The following is a 15,568-nucleotide window of genomic DNA, read 5'->3' as shown; positions in this document are numbered from 1 at the left end:
AAAAAAAATCCGAGGTTTATTAGTTTGGTTTGATTTATAAATTTAAAAATTCGACACAATGGTTTGGTTTGGTATTTGAAAAATCCGAACCAACCCGAGGTTGAAAAACCCAAAAAAATCCGAATTTTATTAGTTTGGTTTGGTTTATAAATTTAAATTTTTTACACAAATGGTTTGGTTTGATATTTGAAAAACCCGAACCAACCCGGTCATGTACACCCCTACTTCTGACACATTTTGAAAAGATTATACACATGTTCTCAAACGTCTATTACGTAGATAAGTTAGTTATATAAAATATGCAATTAATTGGAGTATGCTTGAGATTTTATGATTTATTGAGGATAATGCATATGATAAAAGAATGCAACATATTTTAAATTGAAAACATGCGCAAGAACTTTTTCAAAAGTTTGAATCGAGAATGTGTAATTGAAACACTTTAGTTATCATGTGTTCATGGAGTTCGATCATAACAAGACGTAGTTCGAACGTCTAAATAAAATTTACTAATAAATTTAAGAAATTATTGATATATTTGCCTATTTATAATTTTTCAAGAATATTAATGTTTCTGATTTTTAATTTTTTCCAATTATATCTTTCTTAATTAGGACAATCGACCCATTAATCTTTTTCTATCGAAAGGGTGACCTTCCATGCCTCTTTGGTGATCCAAATGTTCTTGTTGATTTTGTAAGTATACTTTTTCAATAGATTTAACATTTATATTTGTACGTATACTTTAATGTGTGACCATCTCGATTTAATACTTAAGATATTAAAGAAAAATAAATTTGTATTTACTTAGTTATGTCTTTCACAGGTCTCTTGTTTTAGTGTCATTCTTTTTCATGAGTCAAGCACGTGGCCTACTATGATACAATACTGAAATTTCTGACCATTTTATTTAAACAATTAAGTCTCTCTTCTTTTTCTTTTTTCATTAAGAGAATCAATTGTGTTTTCACTTGATTCCCTCGCTCAAATGAGTCTAAGTTGCCTTTAAAAATTTAAGACATTAGAGTATATTTTATTTATGGAATTATATCTTCATCGAATCCCGACCTGATTATTTTTCCCAAGTCAAACACACAATTCTTTTAATAATAAGTGACAGTGAGACTCGAATCCTAAATCAATATTGCTCAACTCTGATACATATTGAAGTGTGACATTCCCAAAAAAAGTTGAAGCTATTAGATAGATTATGTCTTTATAATAATTATATACAGATCCAACAATATTACTATTATTATAAATTAATTTATTTTTGCATTATAATCTGATCACTTTTTTACTTGATTTAGGTTCCAGTTGATATGGTTGTAAATGCAACAATGGCTGCTATGGCAAAAACATGGAAATTTGCAAAATCCACAACTAAATGTCTATCATGTGGCATCATCATCTACAAATCCTCTCTTATTTACTCAAATTTTTGACTATTCCTATAATTTTTTCAAATTATTTCCTTTTGTTAATTCAAAAGGAGATAAATTTGAGGTTAAAAAAATAAAATCTTTTGACAAAATATTAGATTTTGAAAATTATATTTGGGAGGAACTACTCAAACAACATGAAGTACAAGATGAAAAAGAGGTTACAAATATCCAAATACGTTTAATTAAAAGGAAGGTGAAATATTTGAAGAATTTCAACAAACTCTATGAACCCTACATGTTCTACAAAGGCTGGTATGTATGATATTTTCTTTTTAATTTGTCCCAAAAAAATGATACATTTTTATATTCATAAACAAGTTAAAATCTTAAGTACATGTAATCGATCAATTTGTCCTTCTATTCTTTATTAGGTGTAAATAATATTCTTAAAATTCAGTTAAATAAATCACATTAAATAACTCTTTTTTTTTCTTTTTTTTTTGCTAGGTTTGACAATGGCAACATTAGAAAGCTAATGGGAGATATGTCTGACGAAGAAAAAAGTCAGTTTGAAATTGATGTGACAAAAATTAATAGGAGAAATTATATTGAAAAGACTCATATTCCTGGTGTAGAAAAATATGTACTAGAAGGGAATAAGATAAATTAATTCTTAATACTGAAATAATATATATTATTTGTTTGTACTCATGTGATAAACATAAGTACTTCAAAGATTATATTTCATAAGAGTTGTATTAATATTAATAAATAATATTATCTTGGTATACGAGGAAGCGATGTTCTTTTTCATAAGTTTTTTATTAAGTAGGACGATGATATTCTTTATCTGTTGTTTTAGTTAAATGATAGGAAAAGAAAAAAAAAAAGAAAAAAAAATTATTCTTAATTTGAATGATTTCTAATCTAATTGAACGGTAAAAGAAATTTTAAAAAAGATTTCTTATCCGATGAATGCCATAAAAGAGAATCAGACCCGTATTTGACAAATGACAAGTTCAACGCTACAAAAATAATAGATATCTCCAATGAAATTTGTTGAAAAAAATATCGGGGAGCCAAATATTGATAAATCTAGAACTAAATCAACCTCCATTAAAAAAAAAATATTAATAATTTTTTTAGAAGAGACTATCATACGCTTCAACAATTTCACTCCACCTAAAAGTGAATTAAGCAAATGTCAGACAAAATAAAATATATGGTCAACAATATTAGTGATATCATCATGTGGTAGTTGTTATAGCTTTTAGGCTTAATCCATCGGTAGCCCCTTAAAGTTGACATCAAATTTCACTTAGACACTTGAACTAGACTTTGTTCATTTTAGACACCTCATGTAAGGTGCTGATGTGTCATTTTGACACTTTTTGCTGATATGGCATAGTGAGTGTGACCCACTCATTAACCACGCGTCAGGCTCTTTTTTAGCCAATTTTTATTTTATATTTCCTTCTTCTTCCCCATTTTTTCAACCACCATTTTCTCAAACTTGAACTTCTTCCATGGTGAAATATATTCGATGATGCCACAAACGAGGAATCTAATTCCAAACGTCAGAGCTTTCCTCAAGATTTTCCAAGGATGATGCCCTTCTTCCTCAATTTAATTTGAGAAAAAAAGACTGAAGTTTGAAGAAAAAAATGAAAAGTTGGGGATGAATAAAAAGTCACTAAAAAAATGAGCTAATCCCATTAAAAGAAACTCAACAATTTGATATGAACACGTACACATTTGTATTTTAAAAGTTCATTGGATCTTAGATTATTTTTTTTCGCAATAAAATATGTGAATTTTCTTTTGGCAATAAAATTTGTGGAGCTGCATTTATTTGAAAAAAATTGAGTTACACAAGTTCACTAAAGTTATACCATAGAAGGATTGAACAATATTTAAGTAAAAGAGATAGAGAAAATTTCGGGTATATGGTAGAAGATTAAGGGATGTGTGCTATTGTGTTTGTTTCCCCAACGTTGGAGAAGACGATGGGGTGGGGGATGCTTCTCCTAAAGATTTTTTAAGGTGATTTAATCTTTTTTTTGTTATTATTTGGGGGGAAAATGCCACGTGTCATCGATCCATTGGCCATTTTTTTTTATATAATTGATAGTTTATTATTTAAGAATTATTTTGAACAAAATGACAAATGTCCTCATTTAATTTGACACTTTACACATCATCCGCGAGTGGAACACACTCACTATCACATTTTTGCTGAATGTAAAAAACGTGTCAAAATGACATATCAGGGTCTTACATGAGGTGTCTAAAATGAACAAAGTCTAGTTAAGATGTCTAAGTGAAAATTGATGCCAACTTTAGGGGGCAATCGATGGGTTAGCCCTAACTTTTATTACTGTCCTTTAACACTTTCCTCTTTTGGAAATGCAAAAAGATTATTTGAAGATCTACATTGCGTTTACAATCAAACAATTGTATTTTAGTACCAAATAAATTGGGGTTAGTTATATGAATATTTCCTTTTCTTCTTTTGATTTTTTATTTGGCGTCTGGTATATGTATTAAAATTCGACTATTTAAATTTTATGTTGTGTAGGCCTCATTCGGGAGAATACGCTCCCTATCAAAGGATGTTTTTTTTCATGTCCAAAGCTTGAATTCAAAACCTCTGATTAAAAAAAGAACAATTTCATTCACTGCACGACAATCGTTAATTTATAGGCACTAAAAAATTAGGTGCAAAGTAAAGGTTCCTTCTTTTTTTTTAACTCTCCACAAATATATTATTACTCTTTCTGTCCAATATATGTGTTGTTTAATGAAAAAATTTAATAGTCCAGTTGATTGGTTACTTGGGTTTCACTTTGTTCGTGAGAATTCGATTTTTCACCTCGTCATCCTTTCCCTTATTTTCTTTTACTTGTCATATATACTATTAAAAAAAGTGTCCACTTTTACTAATTATAGTCATTTTCTAGATATTAATATTGTTTATGTGATCATATGCATCTACCACTCAACCCAACAGCATACTTTTATTAATTGTAGAAACATTTTTTATTGGTGTTTTATTTATTTTGCATTCAATTAGACATAACACTTGTTATATATTTGTTGGTTGATAAGTATTCTGTTATAAGAATAGTAGTTATGAACCCATCGTCTTTATAGCCAATTATTTATCTAAAATAATTTTTGTAATGACCCGGAAGGTCATTTTTGGAAATTATCATGAAATTTATCAATTACCCTCTCTTGATAGTTGTCTCGGGTCATTTCTGATAAGTCGATGAAGTTGATGTGGCAAGTTTGAAGTTATTCGATAACTACAATTATTAAATTGACGGATATTTATTTAGTCAATTGATAATAATGGGACAAGTCTGAAAATTCATTTAAGACCCTATACCCCTTAGCCCATATTTATTAAAAATAAGTTTGTAGGGTTTATTTTAGTAAAGAGAAGAAAAGGAATTAAAACTTATTGCATTCAAGTAAGAACTTCAAGTGTTGAATCATATACGTAACATATTTTGGGTTTATAAAATAATTCGTGTGTCGTCAATTGAAAAATAGAACGTATTTTATTTGATTAGAAACTATTGTGTTTCGTACTATTGTTACTGCTGGCTGCCAGCCTACCGCGTGATTCCTTAAAGAATTTGGAGAGAAAATTGTAGAATTGGTGACTTAGAAATGATTGGATGATGATTACTTAATAATTATGGACATGACATTAATTAGTCCTTTTCTCTAAGAATGCATTTTGTTGTTTTCTTTGGCCAGTATACCAAGTTTTTCCGGGGTATCGTTATGCATTAATGGTGTATGATAATTTAGTTCCCAATTTCTTTGGTATATTGGGTGAGTGTAATTAAATATTGGTATATTATATTATCTGAAAACTAATAGGGTTGTATTATTTGGAGAAATTGAAACTTAACCCTAGACTTGAAACTTGGAAGTATGAGAGTTGACATGAAAATTAGCATCAAAATTTAGGAACTTGATTTTAGGTTTGTGTAAGTTTTTGGGTCTAGGCTAGACCTATAGTAATATGGTTGTTGTTAGTTTTGAAAACTTATTGTGATTTATTTATTTGAATAGATTGTATTGATTTGGAAGCCTAACAAAAGAGGAAGGCTCAAGAGTCGGAGTGAATGTTCGATGATTTGAGGCAAGTGGATTTCTAAACCCTTGTTAAGTTCATAGAATCGAGTATTTCCTTGTGGTGTGTATTGGGAAGTAACGGGACTTGGTGATGGCTTGACTTATCCACATTGATTAATTCTAATGATGAAAAAGGGGTAATAAAAGGCAATGTGATTAATTGTTTGTGTGATGTGTTGAGAATGGTGTGAAAGGCTTGTTGAATCATTGTTGATGTGTATCATGATTGTGTTGTTGTGAATTGTGCAATGTTATGAAAATGGTCATCTCCTCATTATTTTTGTGAACATGTCATTTGCATTGTTCTGAGACATGGTTGTGACAAGTGTTATGTGAATTGAGAAAGAATAAGAAATTAAGAGGATGTACCATTATTTCGAGGGACGTATCACGCGCCGCGATGGTTACTAGTATCGAGGGTCATATCGTGCGCCGCAATGAATGCATGGACAGATATGTCCCTCATGGGTCCTGACTGAGAGACATCGGGTGTGTATCATTAGGCAGACATGCATCATTATACTTGACATTGCATTTCATTGCATTGCACATCTTTATCATTGATGAACTTGATCTTGTGTGTTGCTGATCTTGTGAGTGCCTCTCTGTGGAAGTTGTAATTGATGAATAGTGAGTTTATTGTTGAGGATATATAATTGTTAGAGTGTTATTGTTGAGCTGTGTGCTATATAAACTGTGAACTGTTAGGTTGGGCTGGTTTTATGCAGGTTGTAGTTGTGGAGGTTCGGTTAGGGTGTAAGGAGTACCCATATTCTATTCCCTTAGCTTGTGTTTAGAGGTTTACTTGTTGAGTACCGTGTGGTTTGGTACTCACCCCTTGCTTCTACAAATTTTTTGTAGGTTACAAGCCTGGATTTTGTGATACTTTCCATTCTCTTATTTTTCGAGGCTTCTTGGAGATTTGTGAGGTAGTTGTTTGTCATCTCTGCGGACTTTCTTACTCCTATTTATGATCTTGTTATATTCTAGAAACAAGGACATTTGAGACTTGTGTTTTTCTTTTGAATCAATTGTAATACTTTAGAGGCTTGTACATGTGACAACCAGATTTTGGGGGATTGTTGAGTTGATTATAAAATTTTCGCATTTTTATGTAATGGTTGAGTTGATTATAAAAATTTTCGCATTTTATGTAAGGTTGAGTTTTAGGCTGACTGGTCTTGGTGAGATAAGACGAGTGTCATCACTTCCATTTTTGGGTCGTGACAATTTTAATACATATTTATGAATTATGGGCAAATACAAGTATTAACCTTAGCTTGCCCATGATGAATTCATAGTATATATTTATGATATACTTGTATACATCTGCCTCTATGTCTATTTACACTACAATAAATAAAAACAAATTCGGTAATTATTTAGTGATAATAATATAGATGAATATGTATAATTTACACTTTATATAAATGCTGATTAAATTTTTAACGACTCTGCATGTAGTCATGGCATTAACTCAATTTCTACTAAAAAAAAATTATCGCCACTAAATATCTCTATAATTGTAGTGTTACATTCTATGTTTTACATTATCTATTTATGTTAGAAAGCAAAAGATTCAAATCAAATACAAATATTTATCTTATTTCTTATTATTCAAAGATAATAGTATGGTGTAAAAGTTCCACGATTATTTTCTTCCGAATGCATCCATTGAAAATATGTGATTTTTGATTTTAAAAAAATGACGATCAAAGCATGCATATAAACAAAATCAAAGCCCACATGCCAAGAATCGTGTTGAAGATATTTTCAAGTAATTTAAAACATGTTTTATAAAATAAATTATTTTTTTAAACAAGATCGTCACAAAACTTTTATTAGGAACGTAAGAATTTAAATTAAACATATCTCAGAAAAAGAAAGATATGGTCAACAATATTACTGATACTCATCATGTGGTAGTTGTTGTAGCTTTTATTGTAAATGACACAGCACACAAAACATTTTAATTTATTACTAGTCTTTATACTACCTAACTTGCTCTATAAATAGAGAAGATTATTTTTCCTCCTATCCCACAACTTCTCTTTTATTTAATTATTTTTTTGTCAATTGCCAATATAATGCTTCTCTCAAAAAATATTTCCCCCCTTTATACAAGGCAATCACCAACTAAATTATTTTCTAAAAATTATTTTTCTTCTAGTTTTGATCAATATAAAATTGTTCCATCCTTTAAGAATGAAAAAAGAAGTATGAAAAATATAACATGTTTGCCTTCATTTTTTTCTTCTCCAAATAATCACATTTTTCGCTTAAAGCAATTACTAATGCTCCATCAATAACCATAGAGGATGAAAAAGAAATTATATCTCAAAAGACCAATAATGGTATAGGTATTTTTGAGTTTTTTGAAGGGAAGAACATTCTTGTCACTGGTGGTACAGGGTTTCTTGCAAAAGGTACAATAATTTAATTAACTGTAAAATTATCTTTGTATGACAAGTTCGAAATATAGAACATTTAACCAATAATGCTTATTTCAGAATAGATTGTTGCTATATATATATATATATATAAGTAGAATATATACCACTCGTATTACCAAGGTTTTTTTGAATATGTTGGATATATAATATATGTTCATAAGGATAATATTATCATACCAAACGTCCTGCTTTAACTTATTATGAGTAGATTAATTAGTCACATTTTAAATTTGCAATATTTATATATTTTGAGTTTAATTTTATATATACACTAATACTATAAGAACTCTTTTGGTATCAATGCAATTTTTTCTTGATATAATTAATTTTTTAATGATCTAAAAATGTAAAATATTTTTGCAGCTCTGATTGAAAAGATGTTGAGAACAACACCAAAAATAAACAAGATTTACATCCTTATCAGAGCAAAGGATAAAGGAGCTGCATTTAACAGATTAAAAAGTGAAGTATGTACACATTATATATAGGTCGAAATACAACAAAATCTGTCACTAATCCTATTTAACAACAGACTAACGATATAATATTTTTGTACTTATGTAGGCTATAAGCTATTTAACGACAGATTAATGACAGATTTTGTAGTTAAATTTTTTAATAGGGTTATATATGAAATAATTATTTATATATAATTTGTCTTATTATCATCAGATTATAGAGTCAAAATTATTCAAATGCCTAGAAGAAATGCATGGTGAATATTACAAGCCATTCATATTGAACAAATTAATTCCTGTGGTTGGAAATATATATGAGCCAAATCTTGGTATGGATATTATTACTGCTCAACAAATTGATTTGATTATTGACTCAGCAGCAAACACCACATTTGATGAGAGGTTCGTTTTTTTTTCCTAAAAATTATTATTCAACTAAGGTTGTACGATTTAAATTAGATTGGATTGTGTGAGTTTATTAATTTTATGTTATTAATTTATAATTACCATTTGATTATTTTTTTTAAGGTATGATTTAGCTCTTGATGCTAATGTGAATGGTCCATATCAACTCATGATGTTTGCCAAAAAATGCAAGAATCTTAAACTTCTTATGCATTATTCCACAGGTATGTATTTGAATATTCTTCAATAAAAAACATATGTTTTGATATATGAGTATAAGTTATATACACTAATAATGTAACAAGATGTTACGCTATTACCATAATTTAATCGATTCTAGTAGGTTATGATTTTCTTTTCTAGTATCAGTCTTGGTATGGACATCTATAACTCTGAGTTATTGTAGGTCAACTTAATCTGATGTGTAAAAAAAATTTATATTGCTCACACAAATAATATATACTTTTTATAAGAGTTTTAAGTTCCAAACCTGATATGATGTTAAGAAAAATAAAGTACTCCAGTTAAATTGAATTAACGACGTACGCAACGATTATGTACACTATTAGTGTATATAGTATAAATCTTTCTATATATGATATTTATTTAATTACAATATATGCTAATGGAGAAAGAGAAGGATTAATTTTGGAGAAGCCTTTTAGTATGGGAAAAAGCATAAAAAAGGAAAAAATCACTTCAATTTCTCCCTTTACTAATTTTCCATCATTGCATGTTCACAATGAAATGGACTTAGTTTCAAAATTGAAGAACAATATTACAAATAATATTGGCTTGGAGCAAATAATGAAGAATTTAGGAGTTGAGAGGTATTTTCTCTTTTTATATAATTATATTGATATAAGAAAAAAAATAATTTCTTTTTTAAAAAAAACATAATTAATTGTTTGTTGATTAAATAGGGCAAAGTTATATGGATGGCAAGATACATATACATTCACAAAGGCAATTGGTGAAATGATGATAAATAGTATGAGAAATGAAATTTCAATACTTATTATTCGACCCTCTATAATAGCAAGTAGCTATAAAGAGCCATTTCCAGGATGGATGCAAGGATTCAGGTGACATATTATTTATTCAAATATTTATATGGTTGAATATATCGATAGCTTCTTAAATTTATCAGTAGTGAATTTTATTTAGGTAAACACAAGATAAATTGTTCAAACACTTCGGACACATTTTGAAAAAAGATTATACGCATGTTCTCAAACATCTATTACCTAGATAAGTTAGTTATATAATATGCGCAATTAATTGGAGCATGCTTGAGATTTTATGATTTATTGAAGATAATGAGTATAATAAAAGAATGTGACATATTTTAAGTTGACAACATGCATAAGAACTTTTTCAAAAGTTTGAGTCAGAAATGTGTACTTGAAACATTTTATCATGTGTGTTGACACCGAATTTTGGACCTCCACGATATAAATTAATTATCGAGCTTCCTAAAATCTAAATGATTTGAAATAATTGGCTTTATAAAATTCAAAATATTTTTCAAGTCATTTTAAGTAGTTTTGTCATTTTTTATAAATTTTAAAATAATAAATATAATAGTTTATATAATTATGTGTCTAATTAGTATATTTTATGAATGTTCGAAAATTGTCTCAAAAGGATTTTTAGTTTTATTTAAATATTTGGTTATTTAGTTTAAATTAATTAATAGCTTATATTTTGAGTTAATTAGTTTGTAATTAAGTTAATTATTATATAATTATGTGTCTAATTAGTATATTTTATGAATGTTCGAAAAGGACTTTAGCTTTATTTAAATTTTTGGTTATTTAGTCGTTTATATTGTTAAATTAATTAGTTTACAATTAAGTTAACTATTTTATTTCGTTAAGATTAAGAAGCTCGTTAATTAATTAATATCAATTTGTCCTATTTAATTACTAGCCGAATCTATCTTAACTAAATCAAATTGGCTAAGTTTTTCTAATTCCCTTTCAACCGACCCCACCCCTATTTATTTATTTTTACAATTAACAGCTGCCCCTTAATACAACGATCCAAACATATCCTAAACAATTCAATTTCCCACTCCCAATTCTCAGCCCAATTTAACATTACTATACAACACCAACATACATACAACACACAAAATAACCCAGCAGCAATGCATTACACCAACAGGTCCAAATCTCTTTTCTTCAACAGAGGATTCCAGATCCTTCACGTTAACAGCAGCCTACACGGCATCCTCACAGCTCCAAGTTTCCGTCAAAATACATGAGAAAGCGACGACAACTTCACGCTTCCGGAATGGGACGAAACTTAATAAGAAAAGGGTGTTTACCCTTAATGGTGAAAGGGTTTTTGGGGTTTGAATTTCGAAATAGGCCTTGTCTTATCCAAATTTTCATCCTTTTTCCCCCCAAAAGATCCAAACCTTATTCCCCTGCTATAAATGTTGCTTCTCATTTACTGTTAGAGGGAGGAGATTTTTTTAGATGGTTATTTTCTAAAACTAAGGTATAGAGGACATTGTTAAATAGCTAAAAAGAAACACAAACGTAACACATTTGGGAAGGCAGAGAAGAACTCACTTCAGTCGGAGTATCACTCTTCTATTTCGATCGCTACTGCTTTCCCTAAGTTTTGTTTGAGTTCGAGATTCTGCCTGGATTTCTTGTTGTTGCTCGTATTTGAGTTTTTGTGGTGGGAAGATTGCAGTTGCTAGCTCGTTCCGTCTCATTCGCTGCCCAGTAAGAGGTAAAATCCTTTCTCAGATTTGTTCTGTTCGATTCCTAATTGCTCTATGTGATCAGTTTAAGCATCCCTAGTCATGTTTCAGTCACTACATGTTAACATTATTTATATTAGTGATAGAAATTTCTTTTGTTATGTTTGAACCTTTGCTACTGTTGTTATTAAAATGCGATGGAGTTTCAGTTTCTTTGTTCATTTTTTTTCAAACTTGAGGCTTGACTACTGGTTTAGCTTTACTGCGTAAATTCTATGTTTATCTTTTCAGGGTTCATAGCTTATGTCTAAGTTTATGTCTGCTTGAATGACTAATCTCTCATTTAACTTACTGTTCTCCCTCTAAAGGGTGTTAATACAAGATATACTTACGTATTGCATATGTTGTTAATTGTTAGACTTCTAGGCTTTAAAATGTTCTCCGGTATAGGCTTTGCTTGAATTGATGAAGGTTCATATTTCTTTGGAATCTACTGTTGGTTATTATTAGTGTGTATATAATCTCATCTTATTGTCTATGGTTTGGGGTTTAGTCTGAAATTCTAAATTTAGCTCTTAAAAGCGGCTTTGTTGTTCTTAAATTTCTTGCGGTTTGATTACTTTATTTGTGCCTTAATTAACTCAAAGAGTTGAATATGGTAGTTGACTGTTTTACTCCCTTTTTTTATTGACTACTAGCTGAAATCTTGTCTTAGTTAAAGTCATTGCTTGCCTATTTTGGGTCATTCTAGGTTGTTCGATTTAAATTCTCGTGGTCGTAATTATAATCTCTTCCTACCCCCCTAAGTCTTGTTTGTTTTGATCCAAAAATGAATGAAGTTTTTTATTTTTATTTTTATTATTATAGTCATTACCTTTGAGTGTAACCAACAGTGATGTTTAGTTGTTGCTGCTTGTTGTCTTTTGGATGAGTTTTGTTCTCATTCTTTATAAATCATATCATTGCCTACATCACATGTTCCTTGTCACAATTAAGAGTTGGCTGAGAATTTCTTACTATTCTAGTGGTCTATCAAATCTAGGCGGTATCATGAGCACATTTTATGTCATTGTTCTTTGTTTATATTAAATTAAATATTTGTCACTTATATTTTTGTTTGTATTTTGCATGTGAAATCTATCCGAATTCACTATGAACTCACCTTCCCCTTGCATTTCGGGAGAGCCATAAAAGCTCAAACTCCTTTTATCGAGTCAGCCGGCCATTAAAATCAAAGAACAGGTCCCGAAAATTTGACGAACAGGATTTGGAGCTGATACGAGATTTTATACACTAGTATACACCTAGTGTATACGCAAATGAGAAAATGGGCTTAAAGAGGCCCACTTTACTTTAAGAAGTTGTATTTTGTTATTTTTGGGCCTAAGCCCTTGTTATTTTATTTATTATTATTCTTGTTAGAATTTAGGACAGGTGAAAAAATTGGGCCTAAGGCCCAAAGTTAGTAATATATTCCTTTCATGTTAGTTTAGGACAGGTGCAGGTGACTCAAATGGGCCCAAGTTTTGGTCCAGGCGGACAGAAAAATCAAACTTGGGCCTAGGTCTCTTTCCCTCTTTATTTTATTGTGTTTGCGCGCTTGTTAATATTTGCCGCAAGTCTTAAGGTCGAAAAATTCAAATCCCCGAAAGAGGCCCATTTTGATTTAACAATTAACTAAATCAGTCATCTCTTACTTGACTTAAAAATAACTAAATAAGTTTACAAAATACTTCATTTAGATAAATATTTCAATATTTTTCTAACTTAAAATGGTCCTAACTACAAAAATTGTTCAATTCAAATTAAGTCAACGAATTTAGCCAAATAGTTAATTATTGGATAACCGCGTGTTAGCGGAAATTTCGGGTGTTTTAAATCCTTTCCCAAAATGCTAATAAGAACCCCGAACCCCTTTTAAGTTTTCATTATATTTTTGTTTTAGTCTTTTGAAAACAATAGTTTTCTTGATTTTTCTTAAAAATTAAGTGGCGACTCTAAAACCAGTCTAAATCTATTTTCTTAATAAAACAATGTGTTCAAGGTGCTCGATCATAACAAGTACAGTTCAAGTGTCTAAATGAAATTTACTTACAGATTTAAGAAACTATCGATGTGTTCTGCCTATTTATAATTTCCAAGAATATTAATGTTTCTGATTTTTATTTTTTTAATTATCTCTTTCTTAATTAGGACAATCGACCCTTTAATCTTTTTCTATCGAAAGGGTAACCTTCCATGCCTTTTAGGTGATCCAAATGGTCTTGTTGATTTGGTAAGTGTACATTTTCAATAATTTTACGTTTTATTATTAAACTGTGTGATCATCTCGATTTAATATATATTTTACTTTATTTAGGTTCCAGTTTATATGGTTGTAAATGCAACAATGGTTGCTATGGCAAAACATGGAAATTTGCAAAATCTACAACTAAATATCTATCATGTGGCATCATCATCTATAAATCCTGTCTCATTTTCTCAAATTTTTTACTATTCCTATAATTTTTTCAAATTATTTCCTTTTGTTAATAAAAAAGGAGATAAAGGTGATTAAAAAAATGAGATTTTTTGACAAAATATTAGATGTTGAAAATTATATTTGGGAGGTATTATCCAAGCAACATGAAGTACAATATGGAAAAGAGCTTATAAAGATTCAAATACGTTTAATTAAAAGGGATAAGGGTTTGAAAAATACCCTAACTTTGGTCAGATTTGCTGTTGCGATACTAAACTTTCATGAGGACCTATTACCTCCCTAGACTTATTTAATACCGTAATTTTAAACATATATATTTGTCCACGTGGACATAAAAAATAATGCAAAATTATAAATAGTAATTTGTCCACGTGGGCACATATATACCTTTAAAATACACTATTAAATAGTTCATGGGGTAAAAATACGGTATTAAATAGTCTAGGGAGGTAATAGGTCCTCATGAAAGTTTAGTATCGCAACAGCAAATCCGACCAAAGTTGGGGTATTTTTCAGACCCTTATCCCTAATTAAAAAGAAGGTGGAATATTTGAAGAATTTCAGCAAACTCTATGAACCCTACATGTTCTACAAAGGCTGGTATGTGTTATATTTTCTTTTTTCTTTTTTTCCGAGAAAAATGATACATTTTTATATTCATAAACAAGTTAAAAACTTTAGTACATGTAATTGACCGATTTGTCCTTCGATTCTTTATTAGGAGCAAACGATATTCTTCAAATTCAGTCAAATATGTCGCATAAATTATTGAAATAGAGATAATATATAATTAGATGTGTAATTATTAAAAAAATATTTAATTTCTCACCTGATGTCCGATGTTCATGATTAAATTCGGCTAGCCAATAAATAACTCTCTCTTTTTTTGCTAGGTTTGACAATGGCAACATAAGAAAGCTAATGGGAGATATGTCTGAAGAAGAAAAAAGAAGCTTTGAAATTGATGTGACAAAAATTAATTGGAGAAATTATATTGAAAAGATTCATATTCCTGGTGTACAAAAATATGTACTAGAAGGGAATAGGATAAATTAATTCTTTATATTGTAATAATAGATACTATTATTTGATTGTACTCATGTCATAAACATAGAGGTATTAAAAATGAGCCCTAATCCGTTCGATTCGCTCAGAATTTTAATTGTTGGACTCAAGATAATATGAATTGGGTTCAATCTCAATCCATTGAAATTCTAACCCATTTTAAGAGAATCTTCAATCGAGTTCAATTTAATCTCCAATTTCAATCAATTTTAAGACTCTTTATTTACATTGATTTAATGGATGTTCCATTTGTAACTTCTTTTTTTAAATTTTCTTGTTGAAATTCAAATTGTAGTTATAAAACTTAAATAACAATATATTAAAATTATTGAGATTGAGCGGGTCAAATTGGGCGGGTTAAGACCCAACCCATTTTTTAGCCCATTGAAGCCCAACCCATTTGAGGTCAAAGTAAACTAGAGTGGGTTAGAACCCAACCCAATTTCTAT

The 15,568-nt window shown here is 29.6% G+C and overlaps 1 protein-coding gene and 1 pseudogene across 1 annotated transcript; both read left to right on the top strand.

Annotated features, from left to right (window-relative positions):
• LOC102593410 (fatty acyl-CoA reductase 2-like) overlaps positions 1-1,898 on the top strand; it is a 4,690-nt pseudogene extending 2,792 nt beyond the window's left edge.
• Positions 1,899-5,188: 3,290 nt separating this feature from the next.
• On the top strand, positions 5,189-14,227 carry LOC102593077 (fatty acyl-CoA reductase 2-like). The gene is made up of 10 exons (XM_015306049.1): positions 5,189-5,231; positions 7,853-7,963; positions 8,354-8,457; positions 8,663-8,850; positions 8,977-9,077; positions 9,485-9,683; positions 9,777-9,938; positions 13,766-13,847; positions 13,932-14,042; positions 14,159-14,227. The coding sequence occupies exons 1-10, from the start codon at positions 5,189-5,191 to the stop codon at positions 14,225-14,227; spliced, it is 1,170 nt and encodes a 389-aa protein (XP_015161535.1).
• The last annotated feature ends 1,341 nt before the right edge of the window (positions 14,228-15,568 follow it).

This window comes from Solanum tuberosum, unplaced genomic scaffold (genome assembly GCF_000226075.1).
Source record: "Solanum tuberosum cultivar DM 1-3 516 R44 unplaced genomic scaffold, SolTub_3.0 scf00021, whole genome shotgun sequence".
Lineage (NCBI taxonomy): Eukaryota > Viridiplantae > Streptophyta > Magnoliopsida > Solanales > Solanaceae > Solanum > Solanum tuberosum.
The sequence above is the reverse complement of the archived record's forward strand: the minus strand, read 5'-3'. Positions and strand labels throughout refer to the sequence as shown.

Excerpts from the sequence above, each read along its gene's own strand:
- LOC102593077 (XM_015306049.1), top strand. The coding sequence starts at position 5,189 with ATGGTGTATGATAATTTAGTTCCCAATTTCTTTGGTATATTGG. Across the intron at positions 8,851-8,976 it reads AACACCACATTTGATGAGAG|GTATGATTTAGCTCTTGATG; the intron begins GTTCGTTTTTTT and ends ATTTTTTTTAAG. Across the intron at positions 9,684-9,776 it reads AAGAATTTAGGAGTTGAGAG|GGCAAAGTTATATGGATGGC; the intron begins GTATTTTCTCTT and ends TTGATTAAATAG.